At 38.1% G+C, this 26,666-nt stretch overlaps 1 protein-coding gene across 1 annotated transcript in view; it reads right to left on the bottom strand.

Annotated features, from left to right (window-relative positions):
• TSPAN13 (tetraspanin 13) overlaps positions 1–5,914 on the bottom strand; it is a 28,980-nt gene extending 23,066 nt beyond the window's left edge. The window contains exon 1 of the mRNA XM_037836837.1: positions 5,634–5,914. Coding sequence (XP_037692765.1) covers positions 5,634–5,696 — 63 coding nt within the window. The 5' untranslated portion in view covers positions 5,697–5,914. The remainder of the gene's footprint in view (positions 1–5,633) is intronic.
• Between the last annotated feature and the right edge of the window lie 20,752 nt (positions 5,915–26,666).

The raw sequence follows: 26,666 nt of genomic DNA, 5'->3' as shown, positions 1-26,666 counted from the left end.
AACCTCTCCACTTAGGTGTCTGTTTAGCATCACAACTCATACCAAAAGCCTTATTTTACTCCCCAAATTGGCACTCACCCATCCACAAAATGTAGCATTGATACGGTCAATGGCAAAGACAAAGTAAAACCAAATCTCATGGCATTGGTCTCAACTCTCACAGCAATTCAGAATTACGGAGGGATCTTTAAAAAATTACATGTCAAACCCTCACCCTGAATTCTGATTCAATTAGTCTCAGATGGCACTTAAGGATTAAGATTCCCAAGTGAAAATTTAAAAGGATACAATTCATTTTGACTATAGAATAAAAGGCTTTATTCAGTAACTTTCCAAAGACAGAGAAGGACATTCAAGGTCATGGACAGAGGATCAGCGAAGACAGAAAGGCAAAAAAGGCAAGACGTGTGGGGAATCCTATGTGATTGAAATATGTAAAGTAAGGCACGTGGGAGGTTAGCAGATGGTGAAAGAACTTCAATGGCATGCAAAATAATTTGGGTTTATTCTCCTAAAATGTTCATCCATTCTTACAAATGGATTTGAATTATTCCTTTTAGAGGGGTAAGATGGTTTGGAGATGAATTCTGGTATAATGGGATACGAAGAAAGAGGGACTAAACCCAGCCTGCCTTCACCAGTAACTCAAAAGTGTTCCAAGAGTCAACACCCCACTGTTCAGCCACCTAAAACTGGATATAAATTAAGCCACTGAGATGTTCTAATCACACTTTTAAAATATGGGATGAATGACGTTAGAAAAATTTTCCTGAAAATTATTTCTTTGGAAATGCTTTTATCAATTACATAGTTAAACTCTGTGAAAGTCAATAAGCTCATTTTAAGTGAGAAATGGCATAAGTGGCACATTTTTGTTACCATTATTTTTAAATCAAAAATTTGGAAATTTTAAGAACACATTTGGCACAAAGGCAGGTTATAAATATCAGTGTAACAACGTCATATGAGGATTCCAGGTTCTACAAACAGTGAATCATTTTTGTAATTCAAGATGCAGGTAGAGAATCAGCAGTCACGTAAATATTTTAAGCTCATTCAGTAGTTCCAGCAAGGGTAGACAAAGAAATACCACAAACCTAACCACAAACTAAAATATCAAACCCGAATAATTTGAAAAATCATGACCAGAATTTTGAAAAAATAGCCAATGCAATCATTTGAAAGCAATTGCAATATGCAGATTTTTCTTTGGCTGAAGGATCAGTGTTTTTCATTTATTTGGGGTTTGGGACTGAACACAATTACAGTTTTCCAGCACTTTAATGACCACATTAAGACTAAAAAAAAAATATGTACAAGTATATCATTCCAAATTTATAGTTTCTGTGTCTCAGTCATATTGCTTACAACTGAACGATTATTTCTTTTTTTTCAGGGTATGAAATCTTGCCTCAGTAGGATCTGTTTGACTTTACATCAACCTGTAAGTGTTAAAAATCCCAATAAGTTGAAAATCTTGTCATTACAACATACAGGTCAGTAATTCAGAAATTTGAAATAATTTAACTTTTGCTACATGAGGCTATAACAACTTAATTTTTTTCTGTAGTACATCCAAAGCATATATGCACATTCTCCCATTTATCCTTACTACAACCCCATGAGGGAAGAATGGGAAATGTCATCACCGATTGATAAATGAAGAAACTAAAGGAATGGGTTTGCCTAAGGTTAAATTCCAATTCTAAAATTGTAGAGTTGGTACTCAAAGTTGTTTTCTTCCTGAATCCCAATGCTTTTTCTCCTCGTTAATTATAGGGGCATTTTTTTTTAACCTGATAAATATGGCTTATTTTAATCTATTTAAAGAGGCATCCCAATTTCAGAGATGTTAAAATGTAAATCAATGCATCTTAGAATCAGTGTAAATCAGTTCAATTTTTGAGGCTGCATGGGGCTCCTCCCAAAGCAACCAACCATATAGGGGGGAAAAAAAATCACACAAAAAATCAATAGAAACAAATACATACATAATGATTTTAGAAGAATTCACATAGAAAAAGAAACAAAACTTCAACTTCTCAAATTTCCTTCATTTTAAGACCACAAGTTATCTTCTGTTCCTTAAATTCTTCATTAAAACTATTCACATACATAAATAAATTGACAGTGCAATTCTTAAAAGTGCTGGTAAAGACTTTTTTTTGTCATTTTTTCAGTTGGTTCTGTTTAAGAAAGTCAAATTCTTTTTTTTTTTTTTTTTTAACAGAGTTTTCTTCTCTGGTTAAGAGGTAAAAGAAGATGTATTATAAAGTTTCAAAATATTACATTATATTTTAATAATATTTATTTCATATTTCCAAAAATTCCTAATTTTAAAACTATTTAAAATTTTTTAAAATTACTAACTAAACTTTTAAAAATTGGTTTTCATTATTTATCAAAACACTTTCCACTGAAAATATTGATTTAAAATAGACCATTAAAACCAAGCCACGTTCTAAAAAATTGTTTTAATTTGTATTTCTATCCTAAATGGTATCAAAAAGACCCACACACTATTTCTGCATTTTCCTAGTTCAATCATACCTTCTTCATTCCCCTCCAACTTCTCTAACCCACAAAGATCTCCCTCAGTTCTAAACTTTTATAGCACCTAAAGTCAGTCTATCCCTCATATAACATTTCACTTGCCCGCCCATCTCCCAACTAGATCCTGTCTTCACAGGGTATTTGGCTTTGTATGTATTTGCCACAGCTCTCAACTGAGTGCACACAGTAGGCAAATATTTTTTGGCTCAATGAAGGCCTTGAGTTCATCTGTAGAAAAGGTAGTAAATAAAAATAGACTTCATAGAGGCATATTGATTTTAAAGGCCTGTTTGATTCACTGCTTTATTCCTGGAACCAAGAACAGTGACTGGCACACAGCAGGCACTCAATAAAATAAAGTTTCTTCAAATGTAAGGAGTTCTGAAGCAAATTCTCTCTCTTACAACATCATGAAAGTTGATGAAGAGACTGTAGCTCCCTCCTTTCTTCCCATATGTACAAACTGATTATACACACAACACTAACTTCAGGTTGTCCAGTACTATGGATCCTATTAATCAAAACAACCACACTATAAAGCAACAAAAAAGAAATAGGCTGTAACCTTTGGCCTAGAGATAGTCTGGTAATGTTCCTTCCAACATGATTTAATGACATGCTTTTTGGACTGATGATGAAGCCTCCGCTACTGATCTCAGGAGGATTAGCAGGTCATTTGACCACTTGGTCAATTCAGCTGAGTCCTAAGCTCCTCAAGAAAATGCTTCAAGGCAACAGTGATGATCCTTAAAGTGGTCCACAGCCTTTACACCTGCCCTTCCCAAGTTATCCTCATTTTACTAAAACCTTTAGAAATGACTGCAGACCTAATTCTGCAGCTTCGAGCACTTTTTTGGCAGTGACCAGAGGAGACTGGAATATACAAAGGGTCCTTCTGTTCATGCCTTAAAAAGAAATATCTCCCAGGTCTTGACCTCGATTCCAGCCCTCAACTTTCTCACAGTTCCCACCTTAAAATGCAGAGAAAGAACAGGGAAGATACAGAATCTTAATAATAGCTGTGGTATATATTTTCAGCATCTAGACTTAGTCTAGACCTTGCCCAACTTTTACCTGTTATTTGCTTCCAATTTAAACTGCTGACCCTATTTAAGCCTGTTCACAAAATATAAAACACGTAGCCACTAATGCATTTTAAGAAACATCCCTTTATCTAAAAAGTCTATGATTATAGAGGACTAACTATTTTTATAGTCCCATGAATTTGAAATTGATTATTTTACTGCATAGCTATTAAAATCAATAGAATATACTTTAAAGGTCAATAATTTAGAATGGATATTGAGTTGTCTTAATATGTTCCAATTAGAATCACCTTTCCTTCTCCTGGCTTTCCTTGAAACACAGTAAATAGAAATAGAAATTATGTATCTTGGAAGCAGTAGAAATAGATTTAAAAATAACTGGTCTTTTAAAAAAATATTGTGCATTACTTTATATAAAGCCCCTCAGTCAAGTAAGCATGAAAAGTAGATATTAAACTGTGTGTAAGCAGTAAGACTGGTGAAAAGATGACTAAATCAATGATGGGGGGGAGGGGGACCAAAGTCAGGGCAGAAAATTAGGAATTTGAAGTTCTAAGCAGGATATGAATATCAATAAAAGAAAATACCTGGAGAACTGGTCAGCATTTACTTACTAAGCAATGAATGTGATAAGCATGCCTCAAGTAAGACAAAGGTGGATTCTGATCTGACACTTAATGTGGATCTCCAATTACAAGGAGTGGAATCACCAGGTGTTCTAGGATTGTTTCCCCCCCAAAACTACCACTAGTGACCATATTGATTAGATTCCCACTAACTAGGAGGAAAAACACACTCTATTGCCCTCAGAGCTTTGCAGTCGTGTTCACATACAAAGGAACAGTGATGGTAAAATGACCCGGCCTTTCCTCAGTGGGCGACCACAAAGCAGCCTCTGCATTCCAAGGGATGTAACCTAAGCTTGCACAGATGGCCTAGCTCTGCTAATGCAGGGGAGCTGGGTTTGTTTTCAGGGTGGGTGCTGGAAAGCGCCAGGTGTATTTATAGAAGGGGGCAGGACTGTTACCGAGGGATGATGGTGAGAGTAAGTTTCTTCCGCCCTGTTGGGGTAGCCTATGTAAAGATCTGGATTCCAAATCCTGAGTTCCACTCCTGCCTCCCCAGCTAGCAGCTATGTAAACTTATTAAAACCCTTTTTGGTCTGTTACCTTATGTATAAATTTTAGATAACGCACCTTGCCTCGGATGGTTGTCAGAATGATGAACTAAAATCGTGTATGTAAAACCGGGGATGTGTTAGGCAGTCAATAAACGTCAAATTGAGACTCAAAACCACAAAGATTAGCCTGCAACGTTAAAACTAAGAGGCCAAAGCTGGCTGGGTGGGGAAGAAACGATTTGGGTGGAAGCTTGCTTATTTACTGAAGGACTTGGCTTAAAATGGAGTTAGGATATTGACAAGAGAGGAGACACAGGGAAAAAGCATCAAGTATGAGCAAATCTGATCCCTCCCCCCAAGACATCCCTTTATGTAAGCACTAAACAAACTTCGGAAACTGAGGATATCCTGTGAACCTAATCTGTGGCCTCAATTAAATCACGAGAGCACGTAGAGCTATCCGAAATACACAAGATCCATATGCTGCCTTTTCAGTTGCAAAACTGTCCTCAAACCCGAGGCGGGATCCGCCCCGGATAGGTTTAGAAGCGAGGAGCGAGGAGCGAGGAGCAGAGAAAACCGGGATGCGAAAGTGGGAAGGTCTGGTCAAACGACTAAAAAAAAGGCGTTGGGTGAGGGGACGGGGTGGAGTAATGTGGCAGACGCGGCCAGCGAGCCAGAAAGACGGCAGCTTCACAATGAGGGAAAGGAAGAGACCACGACAAGCTCCCAGCCCCCGGCGGGGACAGATGGCGAGACCAGGGGTCGCGCAGAGCGTGGGGAGACAAGCGGGGGGCGGCGAGAGTGGGGCACGGGGGTGAAGCCACTGACTCGCTGGCCACGCAGGGAAACAAGGAGCGCCCCAGCAGGTGCAAAACCCCCGGGGCGGAGAGGAGCAGGTTCGGGATACTCACCGTGTAGAGCAGGTTGAGAGCGAACAAGCAGTTCTTGGAACACGCGAAGCCTCCGCAAACCATCTTGGAGCCTGTAGTTCCCGGCAGCTGCAGGTAAATTCCGCTCCTGCGGAGGCTCCCAGGCAGCCTCTTTGTCCTTGCCTTTAGGGCCCGGCCCAGGCGGAGCAGGAAGGCGGACCCGGGGTGGGGGGGCGCCGGCTGACGGCGGCGGCTGGGGCTGCAGTGCGCGGCGCGCCCGCGGCGGCTTGGACCCGCTCAGGAACCTGCGGCCGCTGCAGCCAGAGCAGGAGCCCGAGCCCCGCCCAGTCCCCCCCTGCCTCGCCCGGCGCGCTGATTGGCCGCAGGCAGGGAACAAAGGTAGAAATATGCAAATAAATGCGCTCAGCCGGCGGGGATCCGGGAAGGGCGGGGCGGCCACGGGGCGAGGGGGGGGGGGCCGAGGTCGTGAGGGAGGGGCCGGAGGCCTGAGCGTGTGACAGCGAGCTGGGTGTCGTCTCCCCGGGAGCAGGTGAGGAGAAGAGGGCTGGGATTGTCCGAGATCCACGTTGGCAGGAAGAAATTCGCCGGGTTTGGGCCCCGGCGAATGACGTGGCACCATTTTGAATAACATTTTTAAATTAAGTATCTGACCTTGTTAGAATGAATGAATGAATGAACGAATGAATGAATGAATTATGAGAAAGATTTAAAAGAGAGAATGAAATAAGGGGAGAAAATTAGAGGGAGAAAAGACGTGAAAGAAAAAAAGGAGAGAATAAAATCTTTGCACCTTAGAAAATAGGTAAGGAACATGACCTACATTGTTAGTTGTGTTGGGTCAGAAAGATATTCTTTGGGGATTTTCAAATACTGATAAGCTTTTCAATACATGCATGCAAAAGAAAATCCAGAGAGATTTCTTTTTTTCCTTCCAGTCCTGAATTTCCATAAGCTTATTTTTTCTACAAATAAGAACTGTGAAAATCTTTATACAACACCATCTTCACCTCTGTTTAATTCATTACCACTTTATTGACTGTCTAATATAGAAATGCATCTTGTATCCTCAGATTCCTCACCTGTAAACTGTGATATTCATAGCATGTTAAGCAGTTTGCATGGTGCCTAGCAAAGGATGTGGGCTCAATAAATGTAAGCGAGGATTAGCAGAGCTAACATTTTTTAAGTACCTACTGTATACCAGGCACTAAGCTAAGCTGACAAAGGTTCATTTATATCCTAGTACCTCCTACCAAAAAAGATTCATATGAAGAGATTTTTCCAATTTGCAGTGCTCAGATCAAACCTAAGGGCTCCTAAAGTGTAAATTATGCAATTGCAAATGCTGAATGTCTATTAAATAAAGCATTACAGCTAATTAAAATAATGTCTTCTTGCAAGTTATTGCTCCATCTTCCTATCCCTCCTTACTTCCCCCATTCCACCACACTAACAGTGCCCCATTGATTCTTTAGCTATGAATTCCATATCAACTTTTTATGTACATCCAAAAGTGTCCCAAAAATTAATCAGGAAAGTGACCCTCAAACCCAAACAATACTTTGGTGCTCAGTTTTCTATTTTAAAGGCAGAGGGATTGATTAAAGAAGAGATAATTGGTGGGGAGACCTGCATCCTCTTCCCATTCCTCTGTGTCACCAACGTTGCCACCACTTCTGCCATTGTTCAACCAACTATGACAACTCTTTCTTTGTCTTTTTCTTAATACTTTCTATTATCTCCATAAGGGGTTAAATCTCTTTGTTTTTCTTAGAAAAGTACCACCATCTGTCAGGGGCTCAGCAGGAAGGAGGTGGCTCATTCAAATTGGGAAGCATTTAATGAATTTTCAAAAGTTTGGACAACGTTAAAGGAAACCAACAAAGGATGGTAAAGCACCTCAGAGCTAGGGAGAGAAGGAAGTTATAATTACCTCTAGGCCTGAAGGGGCAATTTGAAGGAGCAGTTACTGAAGCTAGGTATACGCTGTCATTGTAGGAGGGCTGTGTGATAGGAGCTGTGGTCTTTGATAGAGAAAACAGAGGAACTACTGCCAATAGGGCAAGACAACGATAAGGATACAAATGGATATGGTAGGATTTCTGCTTCTGATTTGGATGGAGAAATTTACAACAGACCATTTTGCTCCCAACCTAATGAGAAAAGGCTAGGAAAGCTACAAAAAATGATATCTAAAGGAACTAAAATCTAGAAAGTGACAAGACCTTCTTAAGAAGGAAAAAAAAAAATACAGTTCTTTTTATCCCTTCTGGAGTGGCTGTATTAAGAAGTGGGGTAAGGAGAAACTAACAGAGCATTTAACAATCTTTTAATGCCCATATGTAGACTGATGTGACAGTTTAGAATCCAAGGAGCCCTACCTTCATAGGGAGTCTGTACCCACTTGCCAGCTCTATCCTATGGGTCTGCACTTGGTACAGTGCACCATCTTCACCTGTTTAATTCATTACCACTTTATTGACCATCTAATATAGAAATACATCTTGTATGCTCAGATACAGCCATAGGCTGTGGGCAGACAAGAGAGTTGAGCCTCCCCGTCTTCCTCCACCACCCCAAGGTTCACGGGCCTTCCCCAAGTGCAAGGCCTTCCCCAAGTGCTTCACTAAAAGCTGGGGGCAGGACAGGAAAGCTAAGAAAATCCCTACAAAGCAATCCAGCCTTTACCTAATTCAAGGCAGCAGTTGCCAAAGGCTAGGGGAGTGACAGAAGAGAAAAATCTAAGGCTTACTGCAGAAGCCCTCCAAAGGCTGGGATAGGACACCAGGATAGGGAGAGATCTCCGAAAGTACCGAAAGCCAAAAACAGGACCAGAGAGCAAAGAATACTCCCCGGCAAACCGAAAGATAACAGGCAGGTTGCAAAGCACAGAGATCTCTCAAGGTTCAGAAACCCGGTGGTTAGGCTATAAAGCACAGAGATCTCTATGTGCAGACCTCCTTCCTACAGAAAGAAAGTCTTGATCATGCTCTCAAAATATTTGAAGCCAGTGATGAGCTAAGTCTAATTAAACCTGCAACAAATCCTGACCCACCTCAGCTACAGTTGGGACTGTCTCAGGCACCCATACTAGTAGCCTGACAGAATGAAGGGGTGTGTCATTTTCTGGGAGTAAATATTTTTCTTGTATACTCACTATTGTACACACAATAAATACTTATGAAAGAACTGAAGCATCAAGAAAATAGGACCTTTGTGCATACCTACAGTTGCATGAGGCACTTTTATAAATTTTATATTCTTAAAAAAAAAAAAAGAAAGAAAATAGGACCTATGGTCAAAAGAAGTGGTTAATAGAAACAGACCCAGAGATGACCTAGATGTTAGAATAATCAGACAGACACTGAAAAATAAATATGATAAATGTGTTAAAGGATTTAGTGTTAAACATAGAAGAACATATGGGGAATTTGAGCTGAAAGATCTAAATTATTAGAAACAATGAAAATGCCAGAAATTAAAAAATAAAATAAAATCAGAGGTGAAAAAAAATGTGCTATCAGCTGTACACCAAAAAAGGAAAAAAGTGAATGTGATGATAGGTCAATAGAAATTACGCAAACTGAAACACAAATAAATGAAGGGTGAAAAAAAGTGGATCTGAACATCTGATATAAGAAAAAAATCCAGCATTCATATGTGTGTTCCTGGATTTCCAGAAGGAGAGAAAGAAAGAAAATAAAGCAGAAGAAATATGTAAAGAGAAAATGGTCAAGAATTTTCCAAAGTCGGTAAGAGATATCAGCCCACAGATTGAAGAAGCATCACCTCTGCCATTTTTAACTGGTCAAAGTAATCACAAGTCTGCCCAGATTCAGAGGGAGGGGCACAGAACCCACTTCTTGATAGGAGGTCTGTAAGTCTACATTGCAGAAGAGCATATAGGGTGGGAAATATTTTAGTGGCCATCTTTGGAAAATAAAATTTGCCACAGGTAATAACCTTTTTCTCCGTGTCATTCCATATTGCTGCTCTGATGACAAGTTGCCTTTTTTTTTAAGTGAGAAAAAGAATGGAACATTGACTGTATTTCATCTTGGAGTTATGTTGGTGCTAAGTGACTATATACTGTGTTAAGCAGAAAATGAAATTTTATTTTCATGAAGTAAATTTGTCTTTATCCAATTTGTATTTATCCACCAAATCAATTCAATGGATAATGGAAATTTATTTTTTTTAAATTGGGTGTCCTAAGCAAACTGTTTTAAAAAGTTTCTAAATAGGAATAAGAAAGACAACCTAAATCTTATCAGTTTTAGACATAACTTTTTAATCCCTGAGTAAATCTTAATATGTCATAAATTTCTAATAGTTTAGAAATTTATTTTTTTTCTTTCTTTTCCTCCTTCTTAAAACTATTTCTTTGGTTCTTTGAGTCAGAGCAACCAGCTCCTCCAAGAAGCACATGCCCAGACTCTATTAGACATGTAAGAGATTTATTGGGGGAAAATATCTGTGAGGCTGGGAGAGCTAACAGACCACAGTGTAGGTCTAACTTCTGTGACGGAGAAAGGAAAGAAGGGAGGGAGGGAGGAAAGTAGGTGTTTCTGTTTGCTAAAGCTGCCGGAATGCAATATACCAGAAATGGGTTGGCTTTTACAGTGGGGATTTATTAACTTACAATTTACAGTTCTTAGACCATGCAAATGCCCAACTCAAGGCATCAACACGATGATATCTGAACTCTGAATAGAGGCTGCCAGCATCTGGGACACCTCTGTCACATGGGAAGGCACATGGCCAGCGTCTGCTAGTCCTTCTCTCCCTGATTCGTTGCTTTCAGCTTCTGGTTCCAGTGGCTTCCTCTGTGAGTCCTCTCTTACCTTCTCTGGGCCTTTTTCCTCTGTGCTCTCTGGCTTTTTCTGTCTTTATCCTCTCATAAAGGACTCCAGTAAAAGGATTAAGACCCACTGTGAGTGGGGTGGGCCACATCTCAATGGAAATAACCTAACCAAAAGGTCCCACCCATAATAGGTCTGCACCCACAGGATGGATTAAAAGAACATGGCCTTTTCTGGGGTACATAACAGATTCGAACTAACACAGAAGGGTCCTGGGCAGCAATGCAGTTTAATGAAAGGTTCAGCATGGCCAAAAGGGAGTCCTGGAACAAACCTGCCTAAAAATCCAGTCTGTGAGAATCTAGGCCTCAACACAAACATTATGATGGGATTCAGAGTGTCACATTGGGGTCAGCTTCAATTATGCGCTCCACAATAGGAGATCTGAGAGGTGCATCTTCTAGAAAAATAATTCTGACTTTACATTTTCCCCTTATATCTTAAAAATATTTCTCTAGTCGCATTTCAAAACAGTTTTCAATTTTGCAGTCCTCCTCCATTTATCAGGGAAGGAAATTCTCTGACCTCATCTGAGTAATTCTTTTCAGATTCTAATGACCCTTATTTTAAAACTTTGATGTTTAGATTTAGGTTAACATTTTTCTTAATTGTTTGTTAAATTCTTTTTTTTTATTATTCAAGCTTAAGGTCAACACTAGGATTGATGGTTATGCAATAAATCCTAAGCAAAATTACTCCTAAGCTATTTTACAGTACTGTTAACTACCAAAAGACTTTCTGGCCTGCTCAGAAATATAAGCATAAAATTAGATAAACATAAAGTTGTTCATACACAATTTATAATCACATAAAATGTCAGTGATAGAATAAATATTAACTCACATCAGCTATATGTACCTTGTTATAGCTAAGCTCCAGTGTAATATTTCCTTAGATAATAAAATATAATTACTAAATAAATTGTGTCATTTTTAAAATGACTGTCAATGGTTTTAACATTGCAATGGAATTGATCCAATCTAAACTATTTCTAACAACAAATAGAATTTTTATGACTTTTTTTTTGTCTGTTATTCCTCTGATACTCTTCTGTCTCCAAGGCAAATAAAAGAAAGAACTGTGAAAACTTTCCTTTGAAATGATTTGAGACCTTCCAGATTGAATGAAGCATGAGCAGGGAGTTTCTTGGCCAACAATGAGACAAAGAAACTCATCAACAGCAGCCTCTCTCCTTCCGACTCTATCTCTCGCTCCATTTTCTCTGTGTTATCCTATTCTTTTTGATGTCTTGCCAGACTTTAGCAATTAAATGCAACATGTTTGAACCTTCCTGCAATAATATTCAGCCTCTCTTTTGCTATGCAGGATGTTTCACTATTCATGCCAAAGGACTTAAAAATCATAATCCAATTTAGGAAAATGTTTTTCTTCCAACCACAAATTGAACTTGAAGATTTTTCTTGCTTTTACCAGCCAGTTGTTGTATGTAAATGCTTCTTTAGTCTTTCTTTTTTCCACATGATACTCACAGGCTAAAACATATACATATATACGTATAAAACATATACATATATATGACTATCTTGTCATATGATACTGGCACTAAAATCTAAATTCTTAAGTGGCTGTGTTTAGTGACAAATTCAGCTATCACAGCATTACACATAATTCCAGGGCTTGAAGGGCAAAGATCCAGCTTAGTGTTTGGACAAATCAAGCCTGACCACTGATCAGCTGACTTTAATGAGAAGGACAATCAGATTTTTTTTTTTTTACAGCAAACTCATCAGCCATTTTTTATTTGCATAATGTTTATTTTTGTTTTTTTAATTCATTTTTATTGAGATATATTCACATACCATGCAGTCATACAAAGCGTACATTCAGTTGTTCACAGTACCATTATATTCTTGTGCGTTCATCACCAAAATTAATTTTTGAACATTTTCATTACCACACACACAAAAATAATAAGAATAAAAATTAAAGTGAAAAAGAACTATTAAAGTAAAAAAGAACACTGGAGGCCTTTTTTTGTTTTGATTTGTTTTTTTGCCCCTGTTTTTCTACTCATTCATCCATACACTGGACAAAGGGGAGTGTGGTCCATACGGCTTTTCCAATCACATTGTCACCCCTCATAAGCTACATTTTTATACAATCATCTTCAAGATTCATGGGTTCTGGGTTGTAGTTTGATAGTTTCAGGTATTTACTGCTAGCTACTGCAAGTCATTAGAACCTAAAAAGTGTTATCGGTAAGAGTGCCCAGCAGAGTGACCTTTCAGCTCCTTTTGGAATCTCTAAGCCACAGCAATTTATTTCATTTCCTTTCACATCCCCCTTTTGGTCAAGAAGATGTTCTCCATCCCACAATGCCGGGTCCAGATTCCTCCCTGGGAGTCATATTCCACGTTGCCAGGGAGATTCACTCCCCTGAGTGTCAGATAACATGTAGGGGGGAGGGCAGTGATTTCACCTGCCAAGCTGGCTTAGCTAGAGAGAGAGTGCCACATCTGAGCAACAAAGAGGCATTCAGGAGGAGGCTCTTAGGCACAATTCTAGGCAGGCCTAGCATCTCCTTTGCAGCAACAGTCTTGCCAAGGGCAAGTCCCATGGTAGAGGGCTCAGACCATCAAACCACCGGTCCCCTATGTCTCTGAGCACATCAGCAACCATCCAGGTGGGGAAGCCCAACAACCCTGAATTCTCCACCAGCTCCTCAAGGGGGCTCTGTGTATTTTTTTTCTTTTTTTTTTTTTTAAATTAACTCTACAATCAGTTTTAATGAAGGGATGAAGGGATAATCAACTTCCTCTTTGCCTTTTCTCCTCATTCTCCCTTCCAACTTTTCTTTACTCACTATATTAACAGTGCACCAATAAGATTATAATTGAGAGTGAACTGATGATATTTTTCATATTCCATCACATCTAAAGAGCTTTCTGGAAATCAACCTTATTTGAATTCTGAGGCCTGAATCTCTTTCCATTTTGAATATTATGGATCAATATGTGCGGTAATTATTTTGTCCAGTAGCCAATTCAACATTTACATTATTTTGTTTTAACCTGAAAGCTCTTAATACTGCCTTAATTTATACACATATATCAGAGAGCAATAGATAACAATGAACCAGAAAAAGTCAAATTAAGGTGGTCAGTCAGCTGAGTTCATTTAGATAAATTGTCATTAAATTTGAGGAAATGGAAGGAAACCTGACATTTATAGGGGAGACTAAAAGTTCTTATTTTTTTTATAAAATAAACAATTTCACCTATTAACAATTTACAGTTTCTAAAAGTGAGATTGATACAGTCTAACACAGCCTCTTGTGCACTGGTAATCCCCCAAACTGGAAACAACTCAAAATATCCAACAATAGTAGGAATGGATAACTAAATCATCGTATATTTTCATAATGGAAATCTGTGTGAGGTGTCTGGCTCCAGACCAAAATCCTTTGTGCGAATTTTCAGGGTCAACCCTCATCGGGGAAAGCTGCCCTCCCCAAACTAGTCTTGGTGCACAGCCAGGCACTGCAGCCTCTGGGGAGAGCTGCAGTCAAGGACTCAGCCTCCCAGGCTGGCCCTGCTGTTGCACACCTGCCTTGCCAGCCTGGCAGCCCACTCTAAGGCCTCCTTATAGAGAGACCTTCGGCCAAGGCCTTTCTCAGTTACTTCTGCTGAGACCACCTTACCGGGAGGCCTTGAAGACCCTTTGCTCCACTCTGACCCAGGATTCAGCATTTTTCACTCCTAGCCCTTTGCCCTCTCCCCAGATCCCAGGGCCCCCAGGTCCATAAAATGGCAGGAGCCTTTTGTTCAGGGCTTCCTGGGCAGGGAGGTGATCCCCCCACCTGCACTGATACATCCGATCCTAGCATGGCTGCAGTTCAGTGGGGGAAAAGGAACACTGGGGGAGCCAGCACCTTTGTTCTGGCCCCTTGTTTATACTATGGCAGTCAAGTGAGTGAAGTCTTAATTGTTACTTGCAGTTTGCCTGGTCTTAACTGACCTCCTGGACACCACAGTTCAGCTCTCTCCAGCTTAGCTCTTGAAACTAAAATGAACATATGGTTACCTCAACAATATGGATGAGTCTTTCCAACAGGGAGTTGAGTAAAAGAAACCAAAAATGAAAGAATGCATTATCGTGTGAATGCCATTTATATAAAGTTCAAAATCATTTTGATGGACATGTTTAGGATTGCACGTTAAGGGATAAAGCTATAAATTAAAGTGACAGAGTGATAACCATACAGGTCAGAATATCCATATACTGGGGAGTGAGGTGGAAACATTGATCAAGAACGGGCAAGAGGAGCTTTCAGGGGTGTAGGCAATGTACACAAGTGCTTACTTTTTGGTTAAACTGTAAAAGAGCGGGAAGGAGAGAGAGAAATATTTACAGCCTAATGCACCATAAATCTGAGTTGTATATCATATAAACAATGTTACTATGGGAAAAAAAACTATTTGTTTATTTTTCAAATTTATTTTCTTGTGCAGATTTTTCTTTTTAATGGTAACTGTCAGGAATGTAGCCAACAAGATGATCTTTGACATTTCATATCAGAGGACTTTGAATATTGGCTGTTACTGTTGAAAGTGGCAGTTGTGTCTTCATGATATTTCTTGTCTCAGTCTACCAGATACAGTTTAGGGCAAAGAGACGTAGTTTTTGGAAATAAAATTTGTCAGAGTGAGTCATATCCTGTTTACACAAGTTCAAATGTAAGAGAGCACATTCTTTATTACTTCCTGAGATAAGGTACATTGTAAATTTTTTGAGACCTTATACCTCAGTTGGAAAGTATTGTCATTCCATTCTCATATTTGATTGAGGGGTTCACACTGTATTGAACTCTAGTTTGGAAATTGTTACTACCCAGAAAGGTGAAGGCTTTTCTCTATTTTATTTTAGTTTCCAGTGCTATTGAAAAGCCCAAAGCCATTCTGATTCTGATACTTTGTTGATAATTTGTATTTTTTTTCTTTCTTTTTGGAAGTTTGTAGAATTCTTTGACCTAATGTTCTGAAAATGTGGAGGTGCTCTTTAAGAAAAAGAACACCAAATTACAAAAACCACAATTATGTACAAAAGTCAATGTTAATTTAAAATGGAAAAAGAAAACACAAAAAGTTGCAGATGTTCAAATAAATGACAAATACCACAAATCTCATAAAATCCTGAAAAATACCATACAGTTTTTATTAACTGCCTGACACAACTCTATCATACTATTTTCTTACTATTTTTAGCTGCTTATCCTTTAATCTCCTCTTTATATGACAACAGTGTTGTAATATTTTTCACAGAGAGGATAGAAAAGAAACTCACTATTTCCTCTAGGATAGTGGATTGAAAAATGTTTCATTATCAATAATTTAGGTTAACATTTATCTGTTTTACAACTTACATTCATAATTCATTATATGTAATATTATATAAATTGGGGGGAAACTCCTTGACCCCATCATCTATTTCTGCATAACAATTACCCCAAAATTTAGTAGCGTAAAATAACAAGTATTCTATTTTATTTCACTATTTTGTAGATTAGGAAATTGGGCAAGGCTCAGCTGGCCAATTCTTCTGCTCCATATGGTTTTGACAAGGTCACTCGGTGATACTCAAGTGGTGGCCAGGCTGGTCTGAAGGGTCCAGCCTCACATGCTGGGATTCAGCTGGGCCCTTTTCCTTCTCCATATGGTCTCAGGACCTCTCCATTGGTCTCTCCAGCAGAATTGTTACGCTTCTTCCACAGCAGCTCAGTGCTCCAAGAGACAAGGTGGAAGCTGTCCAGCCTCTTGAAAGACAGCACTCGGAGCTGGCCCAGTATCACTTCTGCTGTACTCCATTGGTCAGAGAAATCTCAGGTCAGCCCAAATTCAAAGGGAGAGGAAACAGGCCTGATCTCTTAATGGGAATTATGACAAAGGTTTTGTGGTCATCTTTGTTACACTGCAGTGATTCTATTCTGATTATCTATAGCTAGCAGGCAAACCACCCAAAACATGGAGGCTTAAAACAACAATTTATTAACATCTCTCATGGTTCTGTGTGTTGCCTGGTCTCCTGTTGCAGTCAGATGGAGGTAGGGGTTGAAGTCATCTGAAGTCCCAAGAGGGCTGAGCGTACAAAATGGCGCACTCATCACAGGTCTGGAACCTCACTGGCTCTTTGCCATTTGCCAAATTACTTAACATGGTTTGCAAGGCTTTTCAAAGCCTGCATCATACCTATCTTTTGACCCAATTCTTTTCACTGACCTTCACATTCTTTTTAATCAATCACACTTAACTATTTTTAATTACTTGGTGTTAGTTTCCTTCTGGGCCTTTCTAACTCTTAGGTCTGAGTTAGGCATTTGTATTAGTTAGATATGGTAGACTATGCTGCAATAAAAATTTGACCCTGAAATCTCATGGTTGTAACAATACAAAGGTTTCTCAAACATGAAAAAGTGAAAGTCAAAACAGCTGTCTTCCATATGGTGACCCAGAAATCCATCCATCTTATCACATCATGGGGAGAGAGCCTGGAAACACATATTTGCTCTTAAAATCTCCAGGCAGAAGTGATCTATGGAATTTCTGCACAGAGTCCATTGACTGGAATAACTGGTGAACACCACTGTCCTTCTCACAGAACACATCTGAGTTACTCCCATCACACTTTCTACCAACTCCAACATGATTTTTAGCATATGTTTCATCAGGTCTTTTTAATTTTCTCTCTACTAGCCTCCTTTAAAATATAGTTCCATGAAAGGAGGAAACATGTTTGTATGGTTTAGTGTTTTATTCTCTCCTAGGATGCAGGAAATTTTAGGCTGTGATGATTAGGTTCATGTGTCAACTTGGCTAAGTCATAGTGTCCAGTTGTTTAGTTAACCAAGCACTGGCCTGATTGCTACTCTGAGGATATTTTGTGGATTTAAACTATCAGTAAGTTGATTGCATCTATAGCTGATTACATCTACAGTCAACTGAGGAGATTGCCTTCAACAATGAGAGAAGTCTCATCCAATCAGTTGAAGGCCTTAAAAGGAGAATTGATAATTTCAGCAGCAGAAGGAAGAATTTCCATCTCTACTTTAGCCAGCCAGCTTCTCCTGGGGAATTCATCCAAAATCTTCATTGGAGGATTCCTGGCTTGCAGCTTGTCTTATGGAAATCGGTCTTACCCATCTTCACAGTCATGTGAGCCAGTTCCTATAATAGGTTCTGTTTCCCTAGAGAACCTTGACTAATACACAAGCATTCAGTGAATTGAATGAACCCTGATTTTCCAAAAAAAAAAAAAAAACAAAAAACTTGTGGTCCTGAAAGAGACTGAGATTGGACCATAAAGACAAAATGTTTCTGTAAGCCAGTGGTCAACCCCATATCAACATGAATATTACGTTATAAATATTAGAGTAAAGCACTTGAAACTTTCAAGAGTCCTCAAATGATCCCAGGTATGATATAATGATACGACATAATAATCTAACGAGGAAAGGCTAGGTAATGAGGTGGAAATCCCATGAATTGATGAAACCAAAGGTTATATTTGCTGTTTCTGTTGGGGAATGGAAGGACATTCTGCTCAACATTGTCCACTCAGCAATTCAGGTTGCAGAAAGTTCTATAGCTAATGATGTGAACACCTCAACATGAAGCCCCTAAGGTTGTCATATCACAGGATGAAGGAGCATGGAGAACTTGCACCTGTTCTTAAATGCCCCAGTCCCTCCTCCTCACAGCTCATTTTCTGAAGAAATTACTGCAAGGGGCTGGGAAGTCTTCCTGAGAACCAGAGGTGCATATGCAAAGCAGGTGCACCCTGAGCTTTCCCTAACTTGTATGTTGTGTAGTAGATTATTTATTGTACAATTTATGTTGTATAGTAGATTACTTATTTACAATTTTATGTAACAAACATATTTTTGCCTTTAGTGCACATTACAGGTTGGTCACCTATCCAGTATCCAATTCCTCTCCCTACTTTCTCCCGCTCAAAAAGTACACACCATTTTCCCAAGCAGCACACGTAACTCTAAGGAAACTGATCCTTCCCTATCTAAAAGGATGAGTCTTGGGTGACTTAGTATTGTTCTTTTGGTCACAGTCTTTGATTTAAGGGTAGACATATAAACTATGTGATTGAATTAAGCTGACTCTCAAGAGTCTTAATTGAAATATTGGAACAAAATTCTCCTCTCTTGGTAGGCAGATGGAAAGCAGGGAAACCAGCCTGAGGATGATGATAACATAAACAAGGAGGCACAGTCAGTGGAATGAAAAATAAATGGAGACTGAGCCACTGAGATTTAGCCACCCATGAAGCCCTGCCCTTTCTCTAAACTTCCAGACAGGTGAGCTGACATATTTTTTCACAAGGCTGTTGAGCCCTGTATTCTGTTGTGTGCAGCCAAAGACATTGTAACAGATTAAAAACAAATTTCAAAAATACTGGTGCAGATTTGCAACATTTACAAGAAGTTCAACTACATGCAGTGAGGGGACCAATGAAATTTTTTTAAAGGTCTGGATAAAATCAAGTTCACATGACAGCACATGCATTGGTGATCTTAAATGATTTAAAATTGATGATTCTACTGGAAGCACTGTAAAGAGTTTCATTGAATAAAATAAACTCTCTAACTCAGCTCTGATATGTTTCCTTTCTCTTCTTAGCTCTTGCTAAGAATAGCTGTGGAAACCCAGGGCCTGGGCTCCCCCTCCCTAATAGGGAATAAGGCCCTGCAGCATGTAGCAGCCTGCATGACTGGGACAGAAGTTGAAGGTCATCAGACCTCCTCAGGGAAGAAAGTATTTACAGATAGTATCATAACAAAGCATTAACCCCCCCCCCCCATCACTGTTGATAACAAACCTCCAGACCCCTGTTTCAGGAGACCCTACTGAAATTCTGCTCTCATACCTTATGGAATGTCTTTGTCCTAAACCCCAATAAGCTGCCCCTGCACTCCCTGCCCTTGGGGAGTGCTGAATTCCATTTTCCAGCAGCTGCCACTAGGAAGAATCTTCCCTATTCATAGGTCCTAATAAAACTCATGTCTCACTCTGTGACTAGTGTGTTCTTTGGTCTTGGGGCTGTGCCAACCGAAGCTCTTCAAGAGCTGGTTGGAACCATAACTCGTTCTTTTTTTTTCTTCTTTCAAATTACTCAAATATTCCCCCTTAGTGTCTGTCATATGCAGCAATATTCAAAAGGCAAACATTACTTTAAAAAGTGTTATGTATAAACTGCCTACACTTTAATTCCTCGGATTGACCCAGGCAAAAATTACCTGGACTGGGATGTAAAACAGTCTCAGTTTTGTTCTTGCCCCTCAAGCATGCAGACACAGATTCAGTGGTAATTTGGACCAATATATCAATACCTTACTTTTAATGCAAGGATATAAAAAGGCCCATGTAAACATCAGTATGGCATCATTATTTATGCAAGGACTTAATTTTACTTTAAATAAAAATTATCATTAGCAAACAAAAATTATATTAGGAAGGAAAAAAAATTAGTTGGACATTGTCATAAAATTTGGCCAATATATCATGGTGCTGATGCACATACTTTGATTTGATTTTAGGTGTTACAGGACAATAAAGGAGATGGAATTTTATTTAACAAAAATTTCTGAGGTTGCCTACAATAAACCAGGAAAATAAGAGGTCAGTCCAAATTCCTTTGACCTAATTTTAAAATAAAAAATCCATGTAAAATCATAAAACTGTTATAACGCTCTGTGCTAAGTGTAGCAAAATTTGACCTGACATGGCATGAGGCTAAGTATAATCTTTATTTATTCCACCTGATGTGAATAACAATAAATTTTGCCGTGACTTATTAATGTGCTTGATAACTGGGTAATATCTTAGGCCCTGCTTTAGTTAGTTTGAAGTACCGTTTTACTTTGATTTTTGAAAAAGGCATTAAAATAGAAGGAAAAGTTTCACTATATAAGTGGTCTTTAAAAAATTTATTTCCATACTAAGGAAGAAATAGAAAGAAAAAGAAAGAAAAAGTTAACAGACTGAAGGAAAGAGAAAATTCAAGCATGATATACACATATGAGAGCAGGGATCATATTTCTTTTATTTTCTGTTAAATACCCAGAATTTAACACAGGGCTAATATGAAGTCAAAAGCTCAATGAATATTTACTTAATTAGAGTTAAGTACTTAATGAGAGTTACAGGAGGACAGGCAGAGAAAATAGCAAAAGACAGACAAACATAGAATAAACCATTTAGGGAAAAGAAACAGCATATTCCTAAAATTGGAGACAAGCTAATTAACAGAACATAAGGAAAGAGAAAGGAAAGAAGAAAGGACAAAGATCAGGGAGTATCTAACTATTAGCCTGGTGACAGCTCTGTGGGCCCAGAAAGACATCAGAGGTCTATTATCTATAATCTTTGAAATGCTAATTCACTGATAATTACTTCTCACAACTCAAATTTTTAGAGGGCTCTGAAGGCCTGGCCATAGCAACTCTCCTGGAGGGAAATGATTCTTTCTGTTGTGCTGACACAGGAAGAGATGAGGTGAAGTCATGCTAAGGTCTGAGACCATCTACCTTTTCTTTAGAATGAGTAAAAGATGCCCCAGCATCTGATATGTTTGCATTTGAAAAGAGATGGTATAAAGTACTGAAATAGCATTGTTCTTTTTCACATAACTTTCTTTGTTTAGTATCATCTTCCATGGTCACACCTTCTTTAAGACTTTTGAATATTAATTCTTCACAAGTTACCTAAACCTTCAAATTGTTCCATTGTTGATTGTCTTGCTCTGATTTTCTTCATTGTAAATTTTTGTTTTTGTTTTTCAACACTGAGAAATTTTAGCTAGGCAAGTGGGACATGCTGTGGGTCTCCCTGTAATCCAACGGTAAATATTTGTTAACAAAGGATTAAAGTGTGAGCTTCCTATTTCCAAGGTATCTTTATCCATGGGGTTTGCTGGATTCTCATGATTCCAAGCTTTTTTCCTCACAGGAAGGAGCTGAGAATGAGGAAATCAAGATTACAACAAAATTCAAGTAGGTTCCTACCTGTGAAGGTGTAGTACTGAGGTTTCCTAATCACCTGTGTCCTTCTACCGAGTCTACATTTGTTAGAGGTAGTTCTATATCTCAAGATTATCTTCCTCTATGAAAGAATGTACTTGGTTGATTGTAGTCATGGACTTTGGCATAGGGTGTGATGAGGATCATGAGACATGAGCACTGGGGGAGGCAGGACAGCTTAGAACACCACTTCAGTCATCCACTGATGTCAACAGAACTGAAGATTTCCAATCACTGACATATCTCAGCCATTACACCCTTGGTCTAGCAACATTAATAAATCTCTCTTCTTGAGGAGATGTCTAATCCAGAGTATCTTTACAATTTCCCAGATGGATTATGTTAGCAACTGTCTATTATATTGACAAGTTGGGTCACCTCTGCTTCAGAGGCTACTCATAGGAATATAAAATGCTTCTGGCAGTCTTTTTCTGGTCTAAGTATATGTGCCAGATAAGCTCATCAAAGAACAATCTACTCTTTTATTTTTTTGGCTTTCATCCAATCATCTTATCACCAAAGAAAAATCTACCTTTTTTTTATGACAATAAAAAAGAGTGAAATTGTAGTACATAGAACCATAAAGGGAGATAACACAGGCAAAATTTCCTGTATCTCTGGTTTGGGCATTTGGCACATACACAATTAGCTGGGCTCCGGAACCCACCAAGGATATGGCTGGGGATTTCAGAAGAAATCACCCAGCAGAAGTACTCATAACCCTCATCCTTCCAGGCATCTGATATCATGAGCTCAACCATCTGCATGAGGAGCTGCACATTTTAAGTTAGGTAGTACCCGCAGTCAGCAAATATTGCATAGGAAAAACTCCCAGGACAGCCAGCCAATAGAGTCATCCACAGCTTACAATCCAATTCTTGTGTCCCAGGGCAGCCCCGGAGGACCACTCAACGTCATTAAATACCTGTAGACACCAAGTCCGACAGCATTCCTGGAACCATCACTTCCCCAAGCCCTCCAAGAGCAGTCAGGGTCACTTGGCTTAAGTTTCTGGGTTATTCCTACTGATGAATAGGTAAAGTAACAAGCCATTTCTTTATAAGCATAGGTGAAAGATTTATTTACCACATTTTATTCTCTTATAAATGACATCAGTGTGTTCATGTTAAATGGCCTATTATTACAACACAAATCTCTTTACTCATTATTAAAAGAATCTCATCTTGTTATTTTTATTATTGTTTTTTAACAACTAATATTCAGTGAGTACTTACTACCTGCCTGACAATGTGCTAAGCACATTATACGCATTAGCTCATATAAATGTGACTAACACCTTGTGAGAGGGTAAATAACTTGCACAATCTTGCAAATATGAAATAATTTGCATCATCTCATTCTATTGTGACAACAAGCCTGGTGAGAGATTAATAAACTTTTATAATGAAAATCGATATAATATTAACAAAAGGGGACTTGGGAATCATTTGTGGAAAAGTAATAATTATGGTAAAGTCCTGGATAAACAAGGGCAGAAGAGTTCATTGCAATGACAATTGGTAAAGAAAGATAGCAGATCTTAAACAGAAGATACTACTAGAGATTCTGTTTTAAGATGGTACCGATATTCTATTGTATCAGTCATAAAAATAGCAATTTATATGCACATTTTAGTTCCCTTTTATACAATTCTCAAAAGACTACATGGCAAAATTAAAGAACAGATTCTAAGTAATGGTGTATTTAAGAATCCACAAAAAATAAGAATCCCCGCAACAAGTTTAAATTTTTCCTTTAGAAGTCTACTTGAGAAAAAAAATCTCGCCGAGTTATTTTATTTAAATATATTTCAATAAAATTACACACTTCAAAGAATCAGCCTTAACTGTTAGAGATGATAAATTCCAAAGATACATTCCTTTTTTAAGCTTTCTTTAAATTAAAACAATGAGAAAGAAGAAAATCTTATTAGAATTTATGTTTTCAAACTTACACTTTTTCTTTACAGGTAGTATAGCATGTTCTTAAGTGCCCAGGCCTGGAAGTCAGACTTCTATGATTTATTATCTGTATAAAGTTGGATTCTTAGCTTTACTAAACTGGTTCATCAACTGTAAAAATCATATTAGTAATAGTTCTACCATACAGGATTGTTTTGAAGATAAAAATGAAATTGATTATTTGGCTATAGGGAATTAGGTCTAATTACTTAAATGAAAATTATATTTGCCTAATCACTTTTACAGAAGCCTCTATATTCATTTGATTACTATAGATTTTAATTATCAGATTTTTAAATTAGGACTGAGTGGAGATTCTCAGAATTGTAGCATTTTAGAACACAGTATAACACTACATATTAATAGCATTTGTTATATTTATCTGTCTCTAAAAGCAATTTCTGATCAAGTTTTAGGATGCTTACAAATGTGACATTTTATAATAATTATTTCCAATACTGTAACAGAAATTTTTAAGGAAATGACTTCAGACAACCAGCAAAACTGTTTGGGCTTCATACTTAATTTGGAAACCCTATTTACCTAATTACCTTTAATATCAATAAAGCTTAGATAAGAATATGAAACATATTATTTAGCTTCCAAGCATTCATAGGCTATATTACTTTTTTACATTATTATGAAATATTATATAATATATTATGTCCTCTAATTTTTCACACTTGATAACTTTCTTCTATGAGAGGCATTGGTAATATTGAAATAAATAAGATTGAGCTTTTTTGTGTGTGAGAGCAGATGTAGATTTACAGAAAAATCATGCTGAAAGTACAGAGTTCCTATATACCTCCTCCCACACACAGTTTTCCCTGTTATTAACATTTTGCCTTAGTGTGGTAACTCTGTTAGAATTGATTAAACAATCTTTTTATAATTATACTGTTAACTATAGTCCATAATTAATATTACGGTTCACTCTTTGAGGTGTACAATGCTATGGGTTCTTTTTCGTTTTTTAATCCTGGTAACATATATACAATCTAAAATTTCCCATTTTATTCACTTTGAAATATACAATTCAGTGGTGTTCATTACGTTCACATATTGTACACCATCACCACCATCCATTACCAAAACTTTTCCATCACCCCAATCAGAAACTCTATACCAATTAACTCCCTTTCCTCACCCCCTCTTGGTCCCAGAACCTGTAGTCTGGTTTCTGACTGTATGAACTTGCATATTCTTATTATTTCTTATGTATGAGATCATACAATGTTTGTCCTTATGTGTCTGGCTTATTTTACTCAGCATAATACTGTTAAGGTATATCCATGTTGTCTCATTTATCAGAACTTCATGCCTTTTGACAGTTGAATATCTTCATTGTATGTATATACCACATTTTCTTTATCCATTTATTGGTTCATGGACACTTGGGTTGCTTCCATCTTTTGGCAATTGTGAATAATGTCACTATGAACATTAGTGTGCAAATATCTGATCAAGTCCCTGCTTTCAATTCCTTGGGTTATATACCTAGAAGCGGGATTGCCGGGTCATATGGTAGTTCTATAATTAGCTTTCTGAAGAACTGCCAAACTGTTTCTCAAGGTTATGTACCATTTGACATTCCCACACCCTCTCCAACACAGATTTTGGGCTTTTTAAACAAAAAGGAACATTCATTTATGAAAAGAAACTGAACCTAAGTGTCTGGATCTGAGAACAACTTGCCAAACCAAATTAGCAATTTGTTCCATTTCCTGGTGTGGCGCTTCCAGTGTTAAAAAGTGGCTTCTAAATTAGCTATTTAAAAAGAATTTAATTTTGTGTAAAGCAGCTTTCACTACAGAGACTTAATTAAAAGTCACTACTCAATTATTTGTGTTACCACTAAGGATATTCATATGATTTAGAAAGAACTAGAGTGTAACATTTTACAGATTTGGACCCACTGGCACATAATATCTCAGGGTAGATTCAATATGCTATTAGGACTTTACTTCTTTGGGTTTGTGTCCATTAGCCTTTACAGAAAGCTGCCAGCTAGTATGCTCTCTGACGAGATCAAAAGTTCTGAATACTCGAAAGTCCAAAGAAGTCTGAAGCTCTGAAAGTTTTACCAGCTCACAAGAGAACAATTAGGCTGATCATACAGATTATTAAAAGGCGAGTATTAATCAAACCCAAAGGAAGAAGACTCAGTTATCTAATGCAAAAGGACATCTGCAGCTTCTACATGACCATGTAGGCTCTGATGGTGTTGGAGTCTCCAGGACGGTGGCCTCCAGGTCCGAGCAGCAGCCTCAGGGGCTCCTGGATGGAGCAGAGTCTAAGGACTTGCCTGTGATCCCCCAAAAGAGTGATCTGGGCACTCATTGCTCCTCTTCAATGCCCTAAGGGTGTCCAAGATGTGATTTACCATCTGGACTTCTACCACAGCAGCCAGCTACAGAGGTGAAGCTGCCCGTTATGGGTAGGGGCCCAGGTTGGTGTTGAAGGAGTTGCATTCTAGGTGTGCAAGGAGCAAGTCGAGTGGCTGTTTGGGAATGTGGAGGCAAGAGGCCCAGTATGTGCTCTGGCCAGGTGCAACTCCAAACAACAAATCTGAACCTCTGTTTTTACATACTGCATGGTATACTCAAAGTCTTGGTTCAGTTTTAAGTTTTAATAACGTAAATGGCATAAATGCTGCAAACTTGCAAAATAGGCATCATTTAGAAGACACTATTTAAATTTCTCTATACTTATTTGGTTTGGGGATATTTGAAAAATAAATTTTTAATTTTTTGTTTCAGTTCATCTGAAATGCAGACATTGACTAAGAAGATTAAAATTAAATGTGTTATTTAAACATTTCAAAATGGCATAAAAGTAAAAAAAGTTTGAATAAATTTTCAAATGAGTTTTTGGGAATTCTGAAGCATTTATACTTCTGAAATTATTAAATCTTAAACTGCACTAAGACTTTTGAGACACCCTATATTTTGAGTCTTCACTCCATGTGTGGCTGATGATGTGCACTATTAGTGTGGTTTAGGTTAGCTGAAGTGTGACAGTGCTACAAATCTATTTTGCAAATGAAAACTTCAATGGTATTTTGAAACACTTGATATTTTAAAAGTTTCAAATGGGTTTGAAGTCCATTTGCATTATCACAGAAATTTCAATATTACATTTGGCAATGAAAGAAGTGAAGTGGCATTAGATTCTTAAAATA

This window comes from Choloepus didactylus, chromosome 5 (assembly GCF_015220235.1).
Source record: "Choloepus didactylus isolate mChoDid1 chromosome 5, mChoDid1.pri, whole genome shotgun sequence".
NCBI classification, from domain to species: Eukaryota; Metazoa; Chordata; class Mammalia; order Pilosa; family Megalonychidae; genus Choloepus; species Choloepus didactylus.
This window is presented reverse-complemented; position numbering and strand designations above follow the sequence as displayed.